Genomic DNA, 23,272 nt, shown 5'->3' on the forward strand with positions numbered 1-23,272 from the left:
AAGCAATTCTCCTGCGTCAGTCTCCTGAGTAGCTGGGATTACAGGTGTGTGCCACCACACCCAGCTAATTTTTGTATTTTTTAGTAGAGACGGGGTTTCACCATGTTGTCCAGGTCTCTATCTCCTGACCTCGTTATCCGCTCGCCTCACCCTCCCAAAATTCTCGGATTACAGGCGTGAGCCACCACACCTGGCCCAAATGACCCTTTCTATAATACATTTTCCTTAATTCTTTTTCTCTCTACCTCCATATGATTCTTTCTTTGTTCAGTTGCCAGTGATGATACCATTTGAGTCCTTGGCTTCTTTCTTCCTGGATTTGAAGGCTCTCAATGTAAGAGCATATTCTTTCTTTCTTCTCAGTGTACTGAGCATTGTTTCAAAAATATGAGCCCATATAAATGAACATAAAAAAATTTTTAATTGAAAACACTTAAGAAGCAGGTGCTGTTTTAACTAAGTTGAAGTAAAGAGTGATGTTTTGTGGTTTAGGGTCAAAAGGTCTGTGACATTTGGCCTTCTCTTCCCTTTTCCTCTAAGGATCCTATAGCTTGAGTTGAGTGCCATTAGAGCATCACAGGCTGGGAAGGGTCTTGTAAGGGCTCACTGACCTCTTTTTTCTTCAGAAAAGATCATAAATAAATGGTCCCAGACATAGGAGTATCTCTAACTTGTTTTTAGAAAACAACTAAAGAAGGGAACTTTTACACTTTTCTTGATAAATCATTGTAAATGACTCTTGCTGTCAGAAATTTCACTGTATAATAACTAAATACTTAATCATGTAACTAATGACAATTTTATGAGCTTATTTTTTCTTATAAAACTTTAGCTGGAAGTGTTCTTTGTTTTGACCTTACTTTGTATTTTCATAACACCCTGTTGAATGTATAGAACAGTGAAATAGCTTCTCCACTGACACCAGTGAGCGCTGGAGCTTCTTCTCCAGTCCATAGAATCATAGCCATGTTTGGATTTTTCCCCAGTACCATCATGTCAGTTCTTGCTGATAAAAGCTGTAGGGGTTCTCTGTGACTCCTCAGAGGAAAATACCTTAAGTACCTGAAAATCATTATTTTTGAAAAAAGGGAATTTAGTCTTTTATGCATGCAGACCTCAGCTTTGGAGATGTTTCTTGGTGCCATATAAGTTGCTTCTTATATCTTTGGTTACTTAATACTGTACTTCTTTTTTTGGAATCCACTGTCAATTTATATCCATTTTCTTAGCATTTATTAGTGGGGAAAATGTTATGTTTATTGGTGTAAGTACCCTTTTTTCTTTTAAAGTGGTCACACTCTCATTTTTTAAATATATCATTACACTGGTGTTATTTTCCTGACTCTAAAGAAAGGAACTTTTAAATAAATTAATTATTGTCTTCTGCGTTATTGAACATGTGGTCAGTTGTCATGTTCATACATCCCAATGATCAAAGTCTGAACTTCTGTCTAATTCTTCCCTGCTGTTAGGCTACCCTGTCATGATCAAGGCCTCAGCAGGTGGTGGTGGGAAAGGCATGCGCATCGCTTGGGATGATGAAGAGACCAGGTGAGAGGCTGTCCAAAATACACTTTTGATGAAAATTGCAGTTACCAGAGTTTTATTAAACTGACAGATACACAGATACCAAAAGCATTATGGAGTAATTACAGTAACCATCTAATTTTTACTCTTTTGAATGGGAAAAAGATGGAAATCATTTGGAAACCTTTCTTATTTATATTTTCATTCTGATTATCCTGTTATAGAAAGGGTTTTTACTATTTTATACATTTACAAAGGATTTTCTTTTTGTTTTTACAGTATATTTTTAAAAATTACAGTCATGATTGTATTTTCTGGGCAGAAATTACTAACATTTGGCTATATAATTCTAAATGTCATCTAAAGATTTAAGCGAATTATATTTAGAAGTGGTTATAATTTCATTGAGACTTAATGTATTACCTCAGTATGTACTTGCTTTCCTTTGCTAGTCTATAAAAGTAGTGAATTACTTTGATAATTTTCGACTGTGAAATATATTCTTTTTCTGTGAGTTTGAAATTACTGTGTTCTTTATATGGAATTCACTCTTCTTGTAATTTAGAATACTTTTTATGACCCAATCTCAGAAGTTACAGAGGTTTCCCTCCAGTCAACACAGCTTCTGCTCAAATTCAAGGGGAAGGAATTGAGTCTCCACTTCTCCATGACAGAGTGGGCAAGATTCTTAGAAGAGCATGTGGAATGGAAGATGCTGTTGTGGCCATCTTTTTCAAAAGACAGTCTTTTTCAGATCATTTTGTAGGAAAGAATGGTATAATAAAGAAGTCAAGCACAACTCAATTGTTTTGCAAGAGATGTATATTTTGTGGACTTCAATTTTTTTCTTACTGTTTTGCTATTTTGCACAGTACTTATGTAGCAATTTCATTGAACGCTTAGCATTTATTTTTCATTATTCATCTTAGGATCTCAGGTTTCTTATCAGTCATTTCTCCAAGGCTACTGTTAGTAGCATACTCTTTTATGATGGGGATTACTCTTTATAGTTTCTTGGAAGTGAGGTTTGCTGTGCTGCTGTTGATTTAGAAATTTTAATTTGGAGCTTAATATTTTCAGAAATCACTGTATCCATTCATATATTAGGCATCCTTCTGTAAATAATTTAACCCTTTCTTGGCAAGTAAATGGCACATTGATTCAAAATGTGCTTATAAAATTAATAGAAATACATGAATAATTTTCTACCTAAAATATTACTCTCTTCAACTCGATAAATAAACGATCTCAGAAAACTTATGGAGATCAACATAGGTATGACTGTTTGATTTCATAGCACAAGCTCCTCATTTTGAAAAGTTACTCTGTATCTCCGTTCATTTGGGAAAGTCAAAACTACCTAAAAAGGGAAAGAACAGTATTGTAAACATGCATATACTTGTCTTTTGGAGCCCATAGCAGTTGACACCATGCCACACTTATCCACTCCTTTTCCTCTCTCCCTCTCGAGTAATTGACTTTTACATAATCCACAGAGATTTTAGCATTTTTTGGGTGCAAAGGAAAATTGAGTAGCTTAATTGCTCTATGTCTGTGTCCTAAGGGGTGTCTTTTTCTTGCAACATCTTTCCTATGCTTTTTGGGGGGAAGTAGCATCTATGACTTGTCTTAGAATCTGTAGGACATCTGAAAGATTAAAAAAAGTTTGTGATTATTATATAGTAAATTATGGTGAGAATGATGAAGATGGTTGAAGATTCACTTAGATATTTTCATAGCAATCTCTGGCTTTCTTTTCCCTATTCAAGTTTAAGTGAAGTGTATGACATAATTGTGAAACTGATCATGTCTATATTTTTGACTATCCCCACTAAGTCTTTTGGCATTGTGAGTGCAATTTCTGTTTTATTTTTGTATTTCCAGCACCTAAACTATATACCAGGCACAAAGTTAAGTAAATACTTAGTGAATAAATGTATAAGTGAATGTCACAAATGATATTCATAGTACAGTTTTCCATGAATTCCAAAATATGTTGTTGGCTATGCTTTGAAACTTGCTGCTTATTTTACCTTGGTGACTTTGACTTTCTACTTGTGGTGTTCTTGGTTTAAATGCAGACGAAAGCTCTCAATCATTATGTGGAGGCAGACTGTAAAGTGCTATATTTTTTCTTTGTGAGTTATTATAGCCAATCTAATAAAAATTTGATTATATGGTATTGAAAACTAATTCATTGAGCTTCCAGTTTCTTTGAAGTTTGCAGCCTCCTGAGATCTAAACTCCATTCCCCTAAATCCATGATTTAATGGAGGACTGAGGAAACCTAATACCTTTCCTCTGAGACCTCTGAGAAATAAGAGGGGTTTTTTTTGGTGGGGCATGGGGACAGAGTCTTACTTTGTTACCCAGGTTGGAGGCTGGAGGCTGGAGTGCAGTGGTGCGATTTTGGCTCACTGAACCTCTGCTACCCGGGTTCAAGCAATTCTCCTGCCTCAGCCTCTGAAGTAGCTGGGATTACAGGCGCCTGCCACCACACTTGGCTAATTTTTGTATTTTTAGTAGAGACAGGGTTTCACCATCTTGGCCAGGCTGGTCTTGAACTCCTAACCTCGTGATCACCCACCTTGGCCTCCCAAAGCACTGGGATTACAGGCGTGAGCCACTACACCCAGCCGAAATAAGAGATTTTTGCAGTGTTTTGAAATTGGTCTTCTTGTCAGTGTTTACCTGCAATATTGTACAAAAACAAGCAAATTAGTTGTTTCCAATATTGCTAGGTGGAGTGTAGGATTAAATGATATTATTTTAAAGTTATAATAATTAAAAGGCATCTTAAATGTACCAGCCTGGATTATTATGAGGATTATGGTTAAATTTTTCTATTAGTAGTTCTCATCGCCAAAACTAGAAGCAGCTCTTGAGATGAAAAACCATCCCTGTAAAAAGAAAAAAAAAAACAATGACAACAATCAGACTAACAAAACAAATAGAGCAATAGAGCTGACACTATAAAAGAAAACACAAAACAAGCAAATCAGATAGTTATTTCCAGTATTACTAGATGGACCATTTGCCACTTTAAGGAGTGGAAGAATTTGGTTTTAATATTGTAAATTAAATACAGGCATTTATTCTTAAGATTAAGAAACTTTATTAAATATAAAAGGAATTAAAGCATAAAAACAAGAAAATCAGATAGTTATTTCTAATATTTACTGGATGGATCATTTGCCACTTAAAGGACTGGAAGAATTTGGTTTTAATGTTGTACATTAAATACAGGCATTTAATCTTAAGATTAAGAAACTTTATTAAATGTAAAGGAATTAAATTTTATATGCTGAGTAGATCAATGGGTGGAAGGTGATACATGCTCAGTTACTTTTAGGTAAGCAAGTTTGGGTTATTTATTTATTTTTTTAAGCTTATTTGTTTTTGAGGTGGAGTCTCACTCTGAAGGGTGAGTCGCCCAAGCTGGAGTACAGTGACATAATCTCCACCCACTGCAACCCCTGCTTTCCACGTTCAAGCAGTTCTCCTGCTTCAGCCTCCTGAACAGCTAAGACTACAAGCACACACCACCACACCTGGCTAATTTTTGTGTTTTTAATAGACGGGGTTTCAACGTGTCGGTCAGGCTGGTCTCAAACTCCTGACTTGAGGGAAGCCACTGTGCCTGGCCAGTTTTGGGTTTTTAATGGACTGGTCAAATGAGCCCTTTTATGTGAATAATAGGCATATTTTAATAGTAATTATTTAAATGATAGTTTGTGAACAAAGTATATAAAGCAATAATTAGGTCCATATTTTTATTTTTTAAAATTATACTTTTATAATTACTAATTGTGATCAATTTTATAGAAGATAAAATTGTAATGACCTGTGTGGGTGTATGTGGGAGGGAATTGCATTTCAAGATGTGGATTTAAAATATTAAGCAATGTTCTTGAGAATCTTCCTATTACATGTTCAGTCTCAGTGAGTGTATTTGCTCTAGTTCCGCTCCAGTCGTGCAGGTGACTAGACTCTACATTTTTCTTTGCATCTTCGGACTTCTGAGTCAAACGAATATGTATTTTTATATTTTTAATAGTGGAATTAAGGTATATTATGATTGAAGAAATGGAATTAATTTTACATGCTCTGTATGGTTGATTAAAATTTCATATTTAGGCTGTGCGTTGTGGCTCATGCATGTAATCCCAGCACTTTGGGAGGCTGAGGTGGGTGGTTCACCTGAGGTGAGGAGTTTGAGACTATCCTGGTCAACATGGTGAAACTCCGTCTCTACTAAAAATACAAAAATTAGCTGGGCATGGTGGCACATGCCTGTAATCCCAGCTACTCAGGAGGCTGAGATGGGAGGATTGCTTGAATCCGGAAGGCAGAGGTTGCAGTGAGCTGAGATTGCACCACTGCATTTCAGCCTGGGTGACAGAGTGAGACTTCATCTCAAAAAAAAAAAAAAACCGTAAATTTTTTTTTTTTCATATTTAACAGCCGGTAAAGTATTGGCATTCCTGTTTCAAAAGAAAATCTAGAATCTTCGAAGTTAAGTAACTCATCCATGGTCATAGAGTTAGTGAGTGGAAAAGTTCCAGGTTAACCAAAATCAACTAAGTTATTTGTGTATTGAGTGAATGTTTTTGCTTTGTTTAAAAGTAAGCCAAAATAAATATTTAATTTATTTTGTTTTCTTTTATAATGAGAGTTCTATTTGATTGGTTCTTCTGACTGTTCTTCCTTTTCTTTCCCCCACCACAGGGATGGTTTTAGATTGTCATCTCAAGAAGCTGCTTCTAGTTTTGGCGATGATAGACTACTAATAGAAAAATTTATCGATAATCCTCGTCATATAGAAATCCAGGTTGGTACATTGAAGATGCTTTTTCATTACTATGAATTACGTTTTCTTCCATTTAGAATGCTTGTGAATTGTTTTGACATGCACAAAATAAATCCATTACCTGCATTTGAAATCTGTTATACTTTCTGCTAAAGTGCTAGGATGTTGGTTGGAATTGGGAAAGATATGAAAATCTACCTCCAAAAGAAGCATTCTCAGGATAGCTGACCAGGCGACTCTCCTTCCAAGACTGGGCCATTATAGGGCTTTTTTAAAATAGAAAAGTACCTGACCTGGACTCCCGTGCTACTTCTGTTTACCAAATGACCATGTACCTGTGACAGGTGTTCTTCTAGAAGCTGGTTGTATAGAGATGCGTAAATCATTTCTTCTATTCAGATTAATATATTAATCCTTGAACTGGTTGTAGGGGCACAGGTTTTGGCAAAACACAATGGGTTTTCTAAAATAAAACATGGAAGACAAGTATGCTGAAATTTTTATTTGCTTGTTGAAAATGCCTTCATGCTAATTTTATACTTTATGACTATGAATTGATATGTAATAGCTAAAATTGATAAAAAAACAAATGTCAAATTAGAAATAATGAATCTTAAGTATATTTTTAATCTTAATTTGGTGTGGAGAGAGAACCAGATAAATAAAACGTTATTTGCTGACCTTGTCTTTTCTGACACGGCATGATATAAAATGTCCTCGATTCTGTCAGTTTGTTTTTTAAGTTTAATGGTCACTTTACATAGATATTATTTATGGGTAAAAAATCATCACATAGAGCCTCACATTTTCTAAAGTGAGAAAAAATATGCAAACATATAATCAGTTGGAGGTTTTAAAACAATGAACACAATTTATTTCTGAGGCTAACAGGCTTTGTTTTTGCCTTCTAAGAAAGATTTTCTAAATTGAGATCTTTTATATTTATATAAAATACATCATTGCCCTGATGAGTAATGATGTTAAGCATGTATTCATAAGTTTATTGACCATTTGAATGTCTTATTTTATGAATTGACTTCTCAGACTTTCATCCTTTGCCTCCTTTTTCAAATTAGATTTTTAACAATTGTTGAAGTATCAGAGTTCTGTATCCATTTTGTTTATGAGTTCTTTGTCAGATGTATGTGTAATGTGTCCTTCTCCCTTCCTGCAGCTTGCCCATTCCCTTTGATGATAATGTCTTTGAAAGAACAGAGGTTCTGAATTATAGTAAAACCGAGTTTAAGTCTACTTTGTGTGCCCTAGTTAGGAGTTTTTTTGTTTTAGGTATGATATTTAAATTAATTACTATTATTTTGTGTGTTTGGTGTGAGGCAGAGTCAGAGCAAATTCTTTTTGTTCTGATATCCACTTTTTCCAGCACCATTTGCTGCAATGACCATTCATTGCAAATATCTGAGATTCAGTCATTATCTTAGCTATTTTGCTTTTATAATAAATCTAGAAGCCTGATATTGTACGTGGTCTAAATGTGTTGTTTTTCTTCAGATAGTTCTGATTCTTTTTAGGTTCTTTGAATTTCCATGAAAATTTTAGACCTTGCCTGTCAACCTGTTCCGCCTAGAGACACTCAAGCCCACCCCACCCATTCCCATCATCACCTCCACTTCCACCCACCCCATCTGATGGTAGATTTGGATTTGGGTCATATTGAATCTAGAGATTATTTTGGGGAGAATTGACATCTTAACAACGTTGAATTTTCTTTTTCTTTCTTTCTTTTTTTTTTTTGAGACAGGGTTTTACTCTGTCTCCCAGACTAGAGTTCAGTGGCATAATCATGGCTCACTACAGACTTGGCCTCTCAGGCTCAATCAGTCCTTCTACTCAGCCTCCCCAGTAGCTGGGACTGTAGGCATGTGCTACCACACCTGGCTATGTTTTGTAGAAATGGGCTTTTGCCTTGTTGCCCAAACTCGTCTCAAACTCCTAGTCTCAAGTGATCTGCCTGCCTCGGCCTTCCAAAGTGCTGGGATTATAGGCCTGAGCCACCATTGCCCAGCCTGCAATGTTGAATCTTCATGGATTCATTAACTGGAATATCTCCTCAATTATTTAGGTCTTAATTCCTTTCAGCACTGTTTTGTAGTTTTGAGTGTAGAGGTTTTGTTTATCTTTCATTAGATTTATTCTTAGATATTTGATAATTTTAGATCCTGTTATAAATGTTACTTTCTATTATAAATGTTTTTTTGAATCCGGTGTCTTTGGTAAATCCACTTGCTTGTTTTGTGTATTTTGAATATCTTTTGCTGAGTGACAAACCACCTCAGAATGTGGTGATTTAAAACAACATTTAAAGCTACACAAGAATTTGAATATACTTAAGATTACTGAACTGTACACTTAAAAATGGTTAAAATGGTCAGTTTTATGTTATGGTATGTTTTCCCACAAAGCACAACACAACAGTTAACGATCCCTCATGATTCTGTGGGTTGCTTGGGTTCAGCTGGCTGTTGCTTTTGCATCACGTGTTGTTCTCTGGGGCAGTCGTTATACTGGGACTTGACTGGTTTAGAATGTCCTGTGTTAGGTTCCCTGGAGGGATAGTGTAAAGCCTGAGCTCAGCTGAGACACTTTGGTGGACAGCAGGGCCTCTGTCTTTTTCTCTGTGAAGTCCTGGGGCATCTCCACATGTCTTCTCCATGTAGCATTTCTAAAAGAATATCCAGAATTCTTGTCATTGGTCAGAGCTGCTTGAAATCACTGTCCTACCTTATGAAGGTTTAGGCTCAGAACTGGCACAGAATGAGTTTTGATGCATTTGCAAAGTTCCTTCCCAGTCTAAAATCATTACTGGATGGGATTATATAAGGGTGGGACTACCAGGATTTTTGTTGTATGTGGGGTCATCTTTGGATACTACCTACCACAGCCCACTCTTTGGCCCTCGATGATCATGCCCTCCCATAAACAGAATACATACAGCTTCCTTTCTAACTTGGGCCAGGTCTGGATGAGACTTTTTTTTTTTTTAAGAGAATCTCACTCTGTCACCCAGGCTGGAGTGCAGTGGTGTGATATTGGCTCATTGCAACCTCTGCCTCCCAGGTTCAAGCGACTCTCCTGCCTCAGTCTCCTGAGTAGCTGGGATTACAGGCATGTGCCTCCACACCTGGCTAATTTTTGTATTTTTAATAGAGGCAGGGTTTCATCATGTTGGCCAGGTTGGTCTCGAACTCCTGACCTCAAATGATCCACCCACCTTGGCCTCTTAAAGTGCTGGGATTACAGGCATGAGCCACCACACCTGGCCTGAGACTTCTTATGTATGGTCCTTCAAGAGCAGTTCTTCTGGTGTAAAGACCTGAATTTAAAGACAGTCCGATATTCATTCATCCAACATACAATGATGAGAAAAGTATATGACATGCCAATGAATATCCCTATTCAACACAGTTAAGAAAGGGAGGAACGTGGTAGTCATTGAGTCTCCGCAATTGAAAGCCAGCATGAAAGCTGAGAGATCCCTTTTGAGGTTCTTGCACTTGTAATTTTGTTGAGAAAATGATGGTGGCCTGGGCCATAGGGTTGGCAGTGGAGGTGGTGAGATATAATTGAATTGTGGATATTTTGTGAAGGTAAATCAGATTTTCTAACAGATGGATGTTGTGTTTAAGAAAAAAAAATAAGGCGATTTTAGGGTTTTGGCCTGAGAAATGAGCAGAATGGAATGAAATGAGCAGAATGAGATAGGAAAGACTGTGAGAGGTGCATGTTTTTGAGAGAGGAAATCAGGTTATAAAGTTGGACAAATCAAGGTTGAAATGCCCATTAGACATCGAAGTGTAGATGTTGAGTAGACAGTTGGCTATTTAAATCTGTAATTTAACAGAGATGCTTAGATTGTCCTTCTTGTAAGATCCTTGGGGAAAAATTAATTTTGTCCTTCACTATATTCCCCATCTGTCACTTGTTCACACTACTGGAAGGCCACTTAGGTAGGCTGTTTTATCTTTAGCTAGTTGAATTTCCTAATAGGCCATGAGGTCTTTGAAGGTAGAGAGTAGGTCTTACTCATTTGCTATCCCCAGCAACCAGGCTATTGTCTTTCATATTACTAATACTCAATAAATGTTTGTTATTTTGTGTTAAATAATTACATATCCACATCAGCTTTTTAGTTTATTTAGCTATGGCATACAGCCTGGGTGATATTTTTAAACATAGGTGAAAATACCTCCCAGTAGCTTAAATAGGCAACACAGATGTTCTCATATCTGATCCATACTTGGAAGGGTTTTTAGCTTACTTTTCTTTAGTTTTCACTTATTTATTTGTGTTAGGCAATTTCTGCACATGGTAAAGAGTAGTCAATAAAAGTAAGCATCCCTTTTACCCTCTCTCTAAGTCCTCTAGTTTCTGTCCCTAAATGCAGGCATCATTACAGTTGCTTGGCTATTCCTCCATACATAGTCTATGAAGTACATATGTTTATGTCACCTATTGTTTTTCACATGAGCCATTATATACTGTGTCCTTTCCATACTGAAACTGCACTGGCAGTGTGAATGGCACCACTCTATGTGGCGTAAACCAGTGTTTCTCAGCCAGGGCACTACTGGCATTTCCTGGGATGGGTCTAGGGATGCCAGTAGGCTTGTACTATGTGGCATAGTCTATTATCATAAAGCTTTTTCAGGAAGCAGTATAGCATAGATTTTTCCACGTTCAGTATGTAAACCTATAAAGTTTTAAAAAAAAACTCACGGCGCATTTAAGGATTAACTTCCCTTAAAAGCACTATTTAATTATAATGTCTTCTAGTTACATAACTTCCTCATTTATTTAATGAAATAAATAACCACCAAATCTTTTTTATTGAATGCCTAGTAAATGCATAGAAGTTTTAAAAAATGAAGTGGGGGAGTATACAGAATTTAGAGAAGAACAAACTCTTGATTCTATGTATGAATCTGATATTTTATAGTTGGAAATATTTCTGAGAAGTCATGGTTATTTTGGCTTTATTTCTTGGAGACTGTCTGCTTTTACTTTCTTGTCAACTAGAATTTAAAAAGAGGTTGAGAGTTATTTTAATGATTTCAAATATTTTTAGATTTACCTCATGCAGCCACTTTTGAGTCTTAGAAAGAAAATTCAAGCTTATTGGCATTTTATTGCTGTTCTGTTTTCCTTCATTGCTTGGAATCATTCTTGAGTTTCAGAAAGGGTTGCTCCTAAAAATTAACTTTACAGTCACATATTAACTATTTATTTATTTATTTATTTTGAGACGGAGTTTTGCTCTTGTTACCCAGGCTAGAGTGCAATGGCGCAATCTCGGCTCACCGCAACCTCCGCCCCCTGGGTTCAGGCAATTCTCCTGTTTCAGCCTCCTGAGTAGCTGGGATTACAGGCACGCGCCACCGTGCCCAGCTAATTTTTTGTAATTTTTAGTAGAGACGGGGTTTCACCATGTTGACCAGGATGGTCTCGATCTGTTGACCTCGTGATCCACCCGCCTCGGCCTCCCAAAGTGCTGGGATTACAGGCTTGAGCCACCGCGCCCGGCCAACTATTTATTTTATAGTTTACCAATTATAACCGTGATCTTTATTTCTTTGATGTTTTTTCAGCAGCCATGTCAAATATTAAGATTGATATAATCTGCTGTTCATAATGCATGAAGAAACAGAATGACTTGTCCAGAGAAGTTGCATAGCTGTTTGGAACTAAAATTAGGGCCTAGTCTTTTGGCTTCTAAAATAGATCTTACCTCTGTGAACCTAATATATGTATTCAGAAATATGCATCATCTTAATTCTGAAAATAGTTTGGTCCATTTGCAAAAATCAGATGTTCTAGGGAAAAACTGTAATAAATATCTGTTTTTTGAGTTTCCAGATTTAGCTGAAAAAGATACATGTTAAATTTGAATTTCAGATCAACAATGATTTTTTTAAATTGTTGTTCCATGTAGTACTTGGGACATAGCTAGAAAAAAGTTATTCATTGTTTATCTGAAATTTAAATTTAGCTGGCTATCTTGTATTTTATCTGGCAATCTCAACTTTTTTCATTACAGGTTGAATATATGTCCTATTTGAAATACTTGGGACGAGAAGTGTTTCAGATTTCAGATTTTTTGGGGTTTTGGAATATTTGCAACCTGCTGGTTGAGTATCCCTAATCTGAAAATTCATGTTTCAGTGAGTATTTTTTTTTAAAGTCATGTCAAAAATTTTCAGTTTTTGGAGCATTTTGGATTTCAGATTTTCAGGTTAGAGATGTTCAATAAGTATCACAATGGGAAAAATTATAATGTGTTGTATAGTAACTCTAAACCTTTTACCAGTTTTCTGTAACAAAAATAAACCACAGTAAAGGCATCCATATATAAATAACATGCTACATATTGGATGTAAATGCATACTATGTCATTTCCCAATCAACAGACATTTAATAATGGTAACATCAAGCAGATGTTTGTAATAAAGCTGTGGTGGCACTTCTCAGCAACACCGACATCCAGCGTTTATCCCTTTCACTAACACTCAGGGTCCTTCACAAAACTAGTACAACTGATTCTGATGTTTTACTCACAGTATTTGAAAGGTCATACGAACACTTTTTTCTCAAATCTCAAAAAGTGATAGAAATGTTTCATCGAGCTTTGGAGTAATGTACTTTTCCTATGTTAACATGAATCAAAAGAATGTTTTGAGAGCTATGTATATTCTATGAGGTTTGAAAATTAAAAACCAAGAGATGTTGCATGGGGAAAATATTAACCATCATCTACTTTGTGGGTATGGCTATACGGCTTTTCAAATGGTATTGCTCTTCCAGGTTCTAGGTGATAAACATGGGAATGCTTTGTGGCTTAATGAAAGAGAGTGCTCAATTCAGAGAAGAAATCAGAAGGTGGTGGAGGAAGCACCGAGGTAAGCCTCTCCCAAGGAACATTTATAAAGCGGCTGCTTTTATGCATTTCTTACATTTATGTATTCATTTATTTTGAGACAGGGTCTCACTCTATTGCCCAGGCTGGAGTGCAGTGGCACAATCACAGTTCACTGCAGCATCCTCATCCCCGAGTCAAGTGATCCTCCCAGCTCAGCCTCGCATGTAGTTGGGACTACAGGCGAGTGCCACCATGTCCAGCTAGTTTTTGTGTTTTTCGTAGAGATGAGGTTTTGCTGTGTTGCTCAGGCTGGCCTTGAACTCCTGGCCTCAAGTGATTACCCACCTCAGCCTCCCAAAGTGCTGGGGTTGTAGGTGTGAGCCACTGCACCCAGCCACATTTCTTTTTTGTTTGCTTTATTGGCCACAGTTGCATTAATGTTCATGTAGACTCTATTACTGCATATTTATATAATTAAGAATTTGTTACTTGATTTCCTCAGTGCTTTAATGTGTAAAAGTGGGAGAATACATGAAAAAGAAGTGAGGTGTTTTTTTTTTTTTTGCTCTTGTTGCCCAGTCTGGAATGCAATGGCGTGATTTTGGCTCACTGTGACCTCTGCCTCCTGAGTTCAAACGATTCTCCTGCCTCAGCCTCCTGAGTAGCTGGGATTACAGGCATGTGCCACCACGCCCAGCTAATTTTGTATTTTCAGTAGAGATGGGATTTATCCATGTTGGTCAGGCTGGTCTTGAACTCCTGACCTCAGGTGATTCACCTGCCTGAGCCTCCCAAAGTGGTGGGATTACAGGCATGAGCCACTGCACTCAGCAGAAGTGGGTCTCTATTAGAGGAGAATGTTGGGTAAAGAACCAACTGTGACTGCTGCGGGCTTCTAGAAACTATGGAACCTGATGGTGTTTCAGAGGATTTATGAGATACATGCCTTCTAGACTTTCATGTTGGTGAAGGTTTCATAAACTTGGTCCTGAATTTATCCTATCATGAAAGGCTTCTGAAGTGTGGTTCTTGGAAATTCCTTGATTTATCAGAACCACTTTGGGTACTTCTTTAGGACACCTTTCATGAGTTTGGTGTATGGAGCCTCGTTTCTAATTGGATGCTAGGTTGCTATTTGTATATACTCTGGTATCTCTTTGTTCTTAAAAATCCTCAGGTGAGTGTTCCTAGATATTTTAAATTCTCAGACACTAAGAAATATAGCGTATTGTACCTTTAATCAGCACAGTTAGCGATCTTGATATAATGATTATATAGTTTCTGAAAATAGTGAGAATGTGAGTGAATTTTTAACCCTAGAGTAATGGTAAAAATTAAACCCTATTTTAGTTATATTGGGTTTTAAAAATATGGCATGGTGTATTCGTTTTAAGACATGGACTCTGAATCCTTTGACATTTTTCTCTTTGAGCAATGAGGCGAAGGATCAGTGTTTCATTTCCTTGATTCTGTGCTCTGTGAATGCTTGACCTATAGACTACTTAGAAATGATGCCGTGCCAGTTTGCAGTCCCGGCCTTGTGAAACTGCCAGCTTCCACTTCCTGTCTCATGGGATGCTTGTGCTTACACATCAGCCAGTAAGCTGTGAAGAACTGTGTAGCTTACATAACATGTGGCCATCTAGTTCTCATGGCCCAGGACCAGGATGTAAGAAGGGAGGAAGAAGAAAAGCCAAAGGGAATCCTCTCCCTGTGTCTTTAGGAAGATCCTGAAAGCCAAAGCTAATTACTTGGTGTTGAAGTTAGGCACTTAGCTAGGGAGACTTGTAAGTATCTTTTTCTTAAACCAAAGTCCTGTAGCACTGTAGTATGAAAGAAGGGGAAAAAGAATGCTGGTGAAGCAGTAGGAGTCTTCACCAGGCTTGTCTTGCAATTTTGTGTTTCCTTAACTGCCTTATTGATTCTAATTCAACTAACATTCTGTTTCTATTCAAAACCTACTCAGTGTTACCTGGGATAGAAATCTTTCACAGACTGAAAGATTTGAATCATAAAATCTGTTGGTTTGTTCTCTTTGTCTAGAAATGTAAACTTTTCGTATGAATACCATATCTACTTATTTAGAGAAAAAAAAGAGGAAAACTTATAGCAGTAGGAATCAAAATGAAAAAAACTAGAACGCATCATTAATACTGACTTGATATGTATTTGTACACCGTGAAATGTTAAAATAAGTGGAATATGTAGTTTTCAGTTCCTAGAGTAGGAATTGGCTAGGCGCGGTAGCTCACGCCTGTAATCTTACCACTTTGGGTGGCTGAGGTGGGAGGATTGCTTGAGCCTGAGAGTTTGAGACCAGCCTGAGCAACATAGTGGGACCTCATTTCCATAAAAAAGTAAAAAATCAGCTGACCGTAGTGGCTTATGCTTATAGTTCTAGGTACTTGGGAGGCTGAGGCGGAAGGATTGATTGATCCTGGGAGGTTGAGATTGCAGTGAGCTGAGATCACGCCACTACATTCCAGCCTGGGTGACAGAGCAAGACCCTGCCTCAAAATAAATAAAGAAAGAAAGAAGGAAAAATATAGAATAAGATCCGATAGGAGGAAAATACAGTTTCACTCAGATTCCCCAAATGTTACAATATACATTGTCAGTTAGGTTTTTTTCTTTTGGTTGCATTAGTTTTGTCAGCCAGTTATTGTTGAAATGTCATCTATTTCTATGCATTAGGTTAATGCAAACTGTATTTATTATAGATAAGACTCATAACACTTGAAACCATTGATTTATTCTAACTTCACCAAAAGGTAGACAGTAGGAAGTATACTTCCCACCTGTGAACTCTTCTTGTCCCCTTCCCTCACCCCAAATCAACTTGAATATATTCAGGGCTCTGGGACTAAGTAGCAGTCTATATGAAATAGAAATGTGATATGAATGTTAAAAGACACCGTGGGGTTGCATGCAGTAGAACCAAGAATGTGAGGAATGAGACAGGAAAGTGACCAGATCCTTGGCCAGAAAATGGGGAAGGGGCATTACAGAATAAAAGAGTCTTAAGATACAAAAACCAATTCAATGCAGTTTTGGACCATATTTGGATCCTGATTCAAAGAAATCAGCTGTATGAAGATATTTATGAGACAGAGAAATCTGAATACCAAGTGGATATTAAATGCTTTTAAGGAGTTCTTGTTTCTCGTATAGTTGTGTTACAAAAAAGTGCTTATCTCATAGAAACAGATGTGTATGTTTTTACCAGTGAAATGATACCTGATTTGGGATTTACTTTAAAAAAAACAAAGGGTAGGCCTGGTAGAGAAGTGGGCATGAAGCATAGATAAAGCCAGAGTGGCTATGTATTAATAATTGCTGTATACCAGAGGCAGGTTCATGCAAGTTTATTATACTATTCCATAATGAAACTTTTATAACATATTATCCCAGTCCTGCTCATTTGAGAATAATTTTAATCCACAAGTAGAAAAGTAGTTAATGTTTTGTTTCTCAGAACTTTTCTTTCAAAGCAGCAAAATCTGTGAAAATGCAGAAGTGGTTTGATGATATTTTTTCAGGGTTTGTTGAAATCATTTTAGCTTAACTTGCCTGCTTGAAGGTAAGTTTGGTATCTCGAAGCCAAACTTGCAGGATTTAGTAGATGTATCGCTGATTCTTGTTATTTGTGACAGTTATGTTCTCTAAAGTCGCTTGATTACTGAGTTAGTAGACACTGAGTAATTGCTCCTAGGGGAAATACAGGGTTAGGTTCCTGTGAACCTCTACTCATAATATTTTCCTCAGTGGATTAATACATAATCTTGTTTCATGTGTATTTCTTATTTAATATCTGTGGTTGATTCATTTGAATAGTGAATTCATTTGAGTGGTGAACTCAAAGTCCTGGCCAACAAGACTATAACACATGCCTGAATGAAGCTTATCCCACACACCTTTTCTCCAGACAGTACTTCTTGGCCGTCTTGCCCATGGGAACTCCAGAGAGCACCTAAGCACAATGCTTGGAGGGCCATTTCAGACAGTGAAATAACACACACACACACACACACACACACACACAAGCGCACACACAAATCCAAAAAAAAAAAAAAGACACTAAATAGACCTTGGAAAGGATGTTTGTTATAGTATGAGCATTGAAAGGAGAAGGAAGAACGTCACCTTGTTCAGCCTTAGCATGCTGGCATCTCAGATTTTTCACCTTTCTGCACTTGCTCACAGAGGACCATGAAAGCGCCTTAAGCATTGATTTTGGGGTTACAGATAAATTTCAGCAAGTATGCAAATTTGTAAATATGAACTCCATGAACAATGAGGATTGACTGTGTATGTTAGTTTCTAAAAAGTTATTTTTCTCTTTTTGACTCCAAGCAATTCTGAATATATATGCTAAATATTACAACATGTGAAGAGCATGTTATTTATTTTGTAAATGAGTAGTTATATATTTTATAGATGGATTGAAGTTGCAGTGTAATGTGAAAAGTTCAAATGTTTTATAAAAATATAAAGTTGACTTATGCATGTTAGGCTTAATAGTATAGTCAACATATTATAAAACATATATAAAGCATATAATATTTTGAATTCTTAAACTGATATAGAATTTACTCTATATCTGAGTAAATTTTAAGAAAACATTTATGTAATGCACACAAAAGATAAGTTAGTTTTTGTCCAAAATGTAGACAAATATTCTTTTTGTATATGTAGCATTTTTTTGGATGCGGAGACTCGAAGAGCAATGGGAGAACAAGCTGTAGCTCTTGCCAAAGCAGTAAAATATTCCTCTGCTGGGACCATAGAGTTTCTTGTGGACTCTAAGAAGAACTTTTATTTCTTGGAAATGAATACAAGACTCCAGGTAACAACAACTGTTTTTTATTCCTCTCCATGCCTCTGTACTTTACCCTTTCTTCTCCACCTCTTTTTGTTTTATAAAAGTTAAAAAATTAGCTCCATAAACTGTTAAATAAAGATTTAGTTTTTATGCTTGTGCTGAGACATCTGTTAGGAATGATGGATAAGTATCCCTCTAAAGTTCAATATCTAAACCTCTTCTTTGTCGCTGTTAATACTTTATGTTGGTAATACCACTTTGTTTTTTTCTTGAACCTTTCTAGATGAACTGTATTTGTCTGTGTATGTGCTATTAAGAGAAATTACTCTAGATATTATAAATAGGAAGTGATTCAGTGATTTGGAAGGATGGAGGAAGGAAGGGTACCCAGAGTGATCTTCCGGGAGTGACTCCAACTGCTGTACCACCCAGCTAGGCTCCCAGAGGAACCACCACCTCTGCCACAGTGAGGACATTGAGAATCAAGTGGCTGCCCTTGGAACTGTTGGCATTGGGGAACATACTTCCAAATCTCAGGAAGCTACTGGCGTTGTAACCGGTGGCTTTATTTCCTTTCTTCTTGCCTTTCTTCTTTTGTTTAAAGAAATAAAAGAAACTATTGTAAACTATGCAGAAATATTAATAGAACACAGGTGTATAATTGAACATATTATAAAGCAAAAATAATAAACACCACTGAGTCTAGAAATATTTACAAAGCAGCCAGCTCTTTTTACTTCGGCCTCGTTTTCTTCTTCTTAATGATTCTGATTCCCTCTCCATCTTCCCTAGAACAGTCTCCTATCTGACTGACTTAGAACCTTAGTTTTCATATCGTTCTTCCTTTGAATTATACATACCTAAGCAGCATAATTACTTTTGTCCGTTTTTTAAACTTTATATTAATGGGATCATATAGTATGTATTCTTTTGTGCCTGGCTTCTTTTTTCAGCATTGTATTTGTGAGATTCATGCTATTTCATGGAACTTCTGTATGATACTTTTTTGAAGAAAATGCCACTATTTCTTTATTAGATTTCTATAGATGGTTTATTTCTAGTTTTATGGAATTTGTGTTAGTTTGCTAGGACTACCATAACAAATGATCATAAACTGTAGCATAACACAACAGAAGTTTATTCTCTTACACTTCAGGAGGCCAGAGTCTATTATCCAGGTTCCAGCTGAGTGGGTTCCTTCCTGGGAGAGGGGGTGGCTTGGAGGGAGAATTCGCTCCATGCCTGTCTCCTGGCTTCTGGTGTTGTGAGCAGTCCTTGATATTTTTGGCTTGTGGCATCATAACTCTCATAACTCTAATCCCTGCCTCAGTTGTCACATTGCCTTTACCCTGTGCATCTGTGTGTCCAGAGTTCCCGTTCTCTATAGGGACACCAATCACGTTGGATTCAGAACCTTTCCTATTCAGTATGCATAATGTGATATTACCTGTGCCAAAATCCTGTTTCCAAGTAAGGTCACCATCATAGGTTGTGAGTGGATGTGAATTTTGAGAGGACACTCTTCAGTCCAGTACACCATTCAAAAAAAACACGTGGCCTACAGAGATAAATAGATGAATGCTTGCCTAGGACTGGGGTGGGTGTGTAGGGGGTTATGGGCTGATGGCTAAGGGGTGGAGTAGGACAGGAGAGACAGAGGAAGGCATACCTATGCCTGAAAACAGTGTCAGCTCTTCTTCTGTTAAGGCTTTGGGGAGGTGGTTGGCTTGTGGGCGGGGGGGTGTTGAGTCACTGCAGGCATGAGCTGGGTTGAGCCTAAGGTTTCCTGCTGCTGTGGTTTTCCCGCTTGCCAAGGGGCTGCTTGTGGTGTTTCTGCATGCTTGCTTCATCCTGAGCTTGAGGGCTTGCCTCTGATGCTGGGCTTTGCGGGAGCTGTGTCTTCATGCCTGTGCCTCTTTCCCAGAGGGAGACTCCTGTGGGCCCTGGTTAGCCTTCCCATGGGTGCAGGAGGAGTGTTTTGTGTGTCTTGGTGGTAGTCAGTCCTTGTGTCCTTGAGCTTTGAGGTGAGTTCCGCAGTGGCCCTGCTGCTCCCCAGCGGTCAGGAACCTGATAGTCTGGGCTCCAGGTGGCTTCTACCACTTTCCTGATGTTTATCTTCTGCATGCTGTGCTTTCTTCATGCTGTTACTCTCCACCTACCTGTGTGAAGACAGTTCATGAGTTCCTCTGTAGCAGTGTCTAGTTTTACAGCCCAGTTTGATATGTTTGTATTGTATCTTGACCCTTTGCGTCTTAGAAAGTTAATAGAAATGCTGGTATATTTGAGTTTAAATTTCAGACAGGTTATCACCATGTTACCCAGATGGATCTTGAATCCTAGCGCTTTGGGAGGCTGAGGTGGGATCCGTGGAGCCCAGGATTCAAGATCTGTCTGGGTAACATAGTGATAACCTGTTTGTACCAAAAAGAAAAAAAAAGAAAGAAAGAAAGAAAAAGAAAAAATTAGAAATCTTAGTTTGACCAGTATTTTTTTCAGCTCATTGAAAATATTATTTCTAGTGAGACTTCCCCACTCATTCTGCATTCTGCTTATTTGGACATAATTGCTTTTTTCTTTTGGTAGCATTCACGATTTTCTGTTTTTCTTTAACTTTTTTGCTGATTTGCATGCATGGAATTCATTGAATATTTTGTCTGTTGATTAATGTCTTCTAATATTTTTTGGAAATTCTCCACCATTATTACTTCTGGAACAATCTCACACACACACAAAAAAAATGAATAAAACCATAACTTTCATTTTAGATATCTTTGATATATCTCTTATGTTTCTTATGCTCTCATTGACATTTTTCATCTTTTTTGGATAATTTCTTCTGTCTTTCTTACCTTCCCTTATCCCGTAATTAGTTAATTAATCACCCATTGAGTTCCTGATTTCAATTGTTTATATGTCAGTTCTAAAATTTCTATTTGGTTCCTTTAAAAGTATGATTCATTGCTTTTTTTTTTTTTTTTTTGAGATGGAGTTTTGCTTTTGTTACCCAAACTGGAGTGCAATGACATGATCTCAGCTCACCACAACCTCCACCTCCTGGGTTCAAGCACTTCTCCTGCCTCAGCCTCCTGAATAGCTGGGATTACTAGTGCCATGAGCATGCGCCACCATGCTCAGCTCATTTTGTGTTTTTAGTAGAGACAGGATTTCTCCGTGTTTGTCAGGCTGGTCTCAAACTCCCAACCTCAGGTGATCTGACCGCCTCAGCCTCCCAAAGTGCTGGGATTATAGGTGTGAGCCACCATACCCAACTTGCTTTTTATCTTTTCTTGTCTCCTACTTGAATTTTCAATTTTGGCTTTTGTTTTTTGAACGTAATTAGCTTATTTTGTAGTGTGTGTCTGATCATTTTGATATAGAAGTCTTAATGGCTACTTGTATCATCTGTTTTTTATGCTGTTTCTCGGTTGTGCTGTTGGGTTCCTGTTGTGCCTGTTACTATACTGTCATACACAATTATTTAAAAATTGTTATTTTATTAATAAGTTAAAACCTAGGATGATGGATTCTTTCTTGTAGAGATTTTTAACTTTTCTTCCGTCACATGCCTATGGACAGTATTATTTTGTGACTACACCAATCTAAGCTCAAAGTGTGAGATTCCTTGAACTCCTGAGGGAATACACAGCCCAGTTGTGGTTCTAGAGAATGTTTGATTTTGTTCCAGTTAGTTCTTACCTTGAGGTTGCATTCCTTTATGGCTTGCACTAAAAGTGGGGGTAGTTTATCAGGGTTCTTTGATAAATTGATACTTTTGGTGGCCTCCTGTCTTCATGGTTATGCTTTTGATTTCTTGATGCCACTAAAAGTATAGCTTATATTCATAGTCCTTTTTTCCTGGAATGGCAAATGCCTTTAGGGCAAAAATGGTGTTGAGTGTTGGGTTTACAAATCTGTGTTTGTATCTTCTTGGTTTTGGCTGATTCCTTCCTATATTCTTACCCTGTAATGTTTTTAAGAAGACCTCCCCCATCTCCCATTCCCCACCAATTGTTTTCTAGTCTTCAGTAAGCACAAGTTCCAAGCTGATGGCTTAGAGGTACATTATGCCTATAGAGTAAATAGGTTTCTGTCCTGTCTCTCAACACCCCCCCAAAGTAGAGAGCGGACAGTGGAATGCCTCACTGCTACCTCACTTTTCCTTTCCAAATCTCATGCATATGCACTTGATTGGCACATCCAGAACCGCATGCATGAAAACCTCAGCTGAAAGGGAGTCTGGGAACAGGATTTTTAACCTATTCTGCAGTGTAAGGGTGTACCCCTGGAGAAGTTTGGAGGGGAAGTTGAGTGCCTGTTCATCATTTTCACATGAATATAAACACCAAAACATTGCTGTCTTTTCATTGTAAAGCACATCAAATAATGGGGCTGATTTTCATTAGGTATGGCAGAAGTGATCTACCTAGATGCATTTTGAGACCAATATTGTGATACTTGTAGCATTTTTATAGATAGTAACTCAGCAGTTGTTGCTCAAAACTCATACTTCCTTTGAAATCACCTTTGTAGCCTTTATTTTATTTTGTGAATAGCTTTAGAAGTGACAGAATTTTGCCTTTTGAAGATTAATTTAATTTTGATTAAAATGTATTTTTATAACTAAGTATATCTAATTAGATAATTAGTTGGAAAATCATGTTTTTGGTTAAAATGTAGACTTTATTTTGCCATAAGGAGAATAATAGCTTGTAATTTGATTCTGAAGACAATTTGAGATGACCACAAAACATTTGTATTTTATTCCAGATGCAAGAGATACAAGATTGTTTAATTGACGTACTTCTCAGTATTTATGGAATTATCAAATGGTGTCTTTCTTTTTAGGGGAGTTTGTTACTGTGTTCTTGTGGTATCTTTTTTTTCTATTTGTTTCTGGCTCATTTATCTCAGCCTATAAGTTTGTTCAAGTTTGTACAATGGTCGTTTCCGGCAAAAGACCTAATAGTTGATATATGTTTTTTTGTTTGTTTTTGAGACAGAGTTTCGCTCTTGTTGCCCAGGCTGGAGTGCAGTGGTGCGATCTTGGCTCACCACAACCTCCACCTCCTGAGTTTAAGTGATTCTCCTGCCTCAGCCTCCCAAGAAGCTGGAATTACAGGTGTACACCACCACACCTGGCTAATTTTGTATTTTTAGTAGTGATGGGGTTTCTCCATGTTGGTCAGGCTGATCTTGAACTCCCAACCTCAGGTGATCTGTCTGCCTCAGCCTCCCAAAATAC

General features: G+C 37.4%; 1 protein-coding gene across 11 annotated transcripts in view; it reads left to right on the plus strand.

The window, feature by feature from the left end:
* Positions 1 to 23,272, plus strand: part of PCCA (propionyl-CoA carboxylase subunit alpha) — a 433,256-nt gene that overhangs the window by 154,152 nt on the left and 255,832 nt on the right. For 9 of the 11 annotated variants that reach the window (XM_054246197.2, XM_035293344.3, XM_002742504.6 and 6 more), the window contains 4 exons: positions 1,473 to 1,551; positions 6,256 to 6,358; positions 13,154 to 13,248; positions 17,904 to 18,054. In XM_054246197.2, the coding sequence (XP_054102172.2) occupies positions 1,473 to 1,551; positions 6,256 to 6,358; positions 13,154 to 13,248; positions 17,904 to 18,054 (428 nt within the window). The remainder of the gene's footprint in view (positions 1 to 1,472; positions 1,552 to 6,255; positions 6,359 to 13,153; positions 13,249 to 17,903; positions 18,055 to 23,272) is intronic. The other 2 variants (XM_078375068.1, XM_078375044.1) reach the window with 1 other exon arrangement.

The sequence above is a fragment of the Callithrix jacchus genome, chromosome 1 (assembly GCF_049354715.1).
Source record: "Callithrix jacchus isolate 240 chromosome 1, calJac240_pri, whole genome shotgun sequence".
Classification (NCBI taxonomy): domain Eukaryota; kingdom Metazoa; phylum Chordata; class Mammalia; order Primates; family Cebidae; genus Callithrix; species Callithrix jacchus.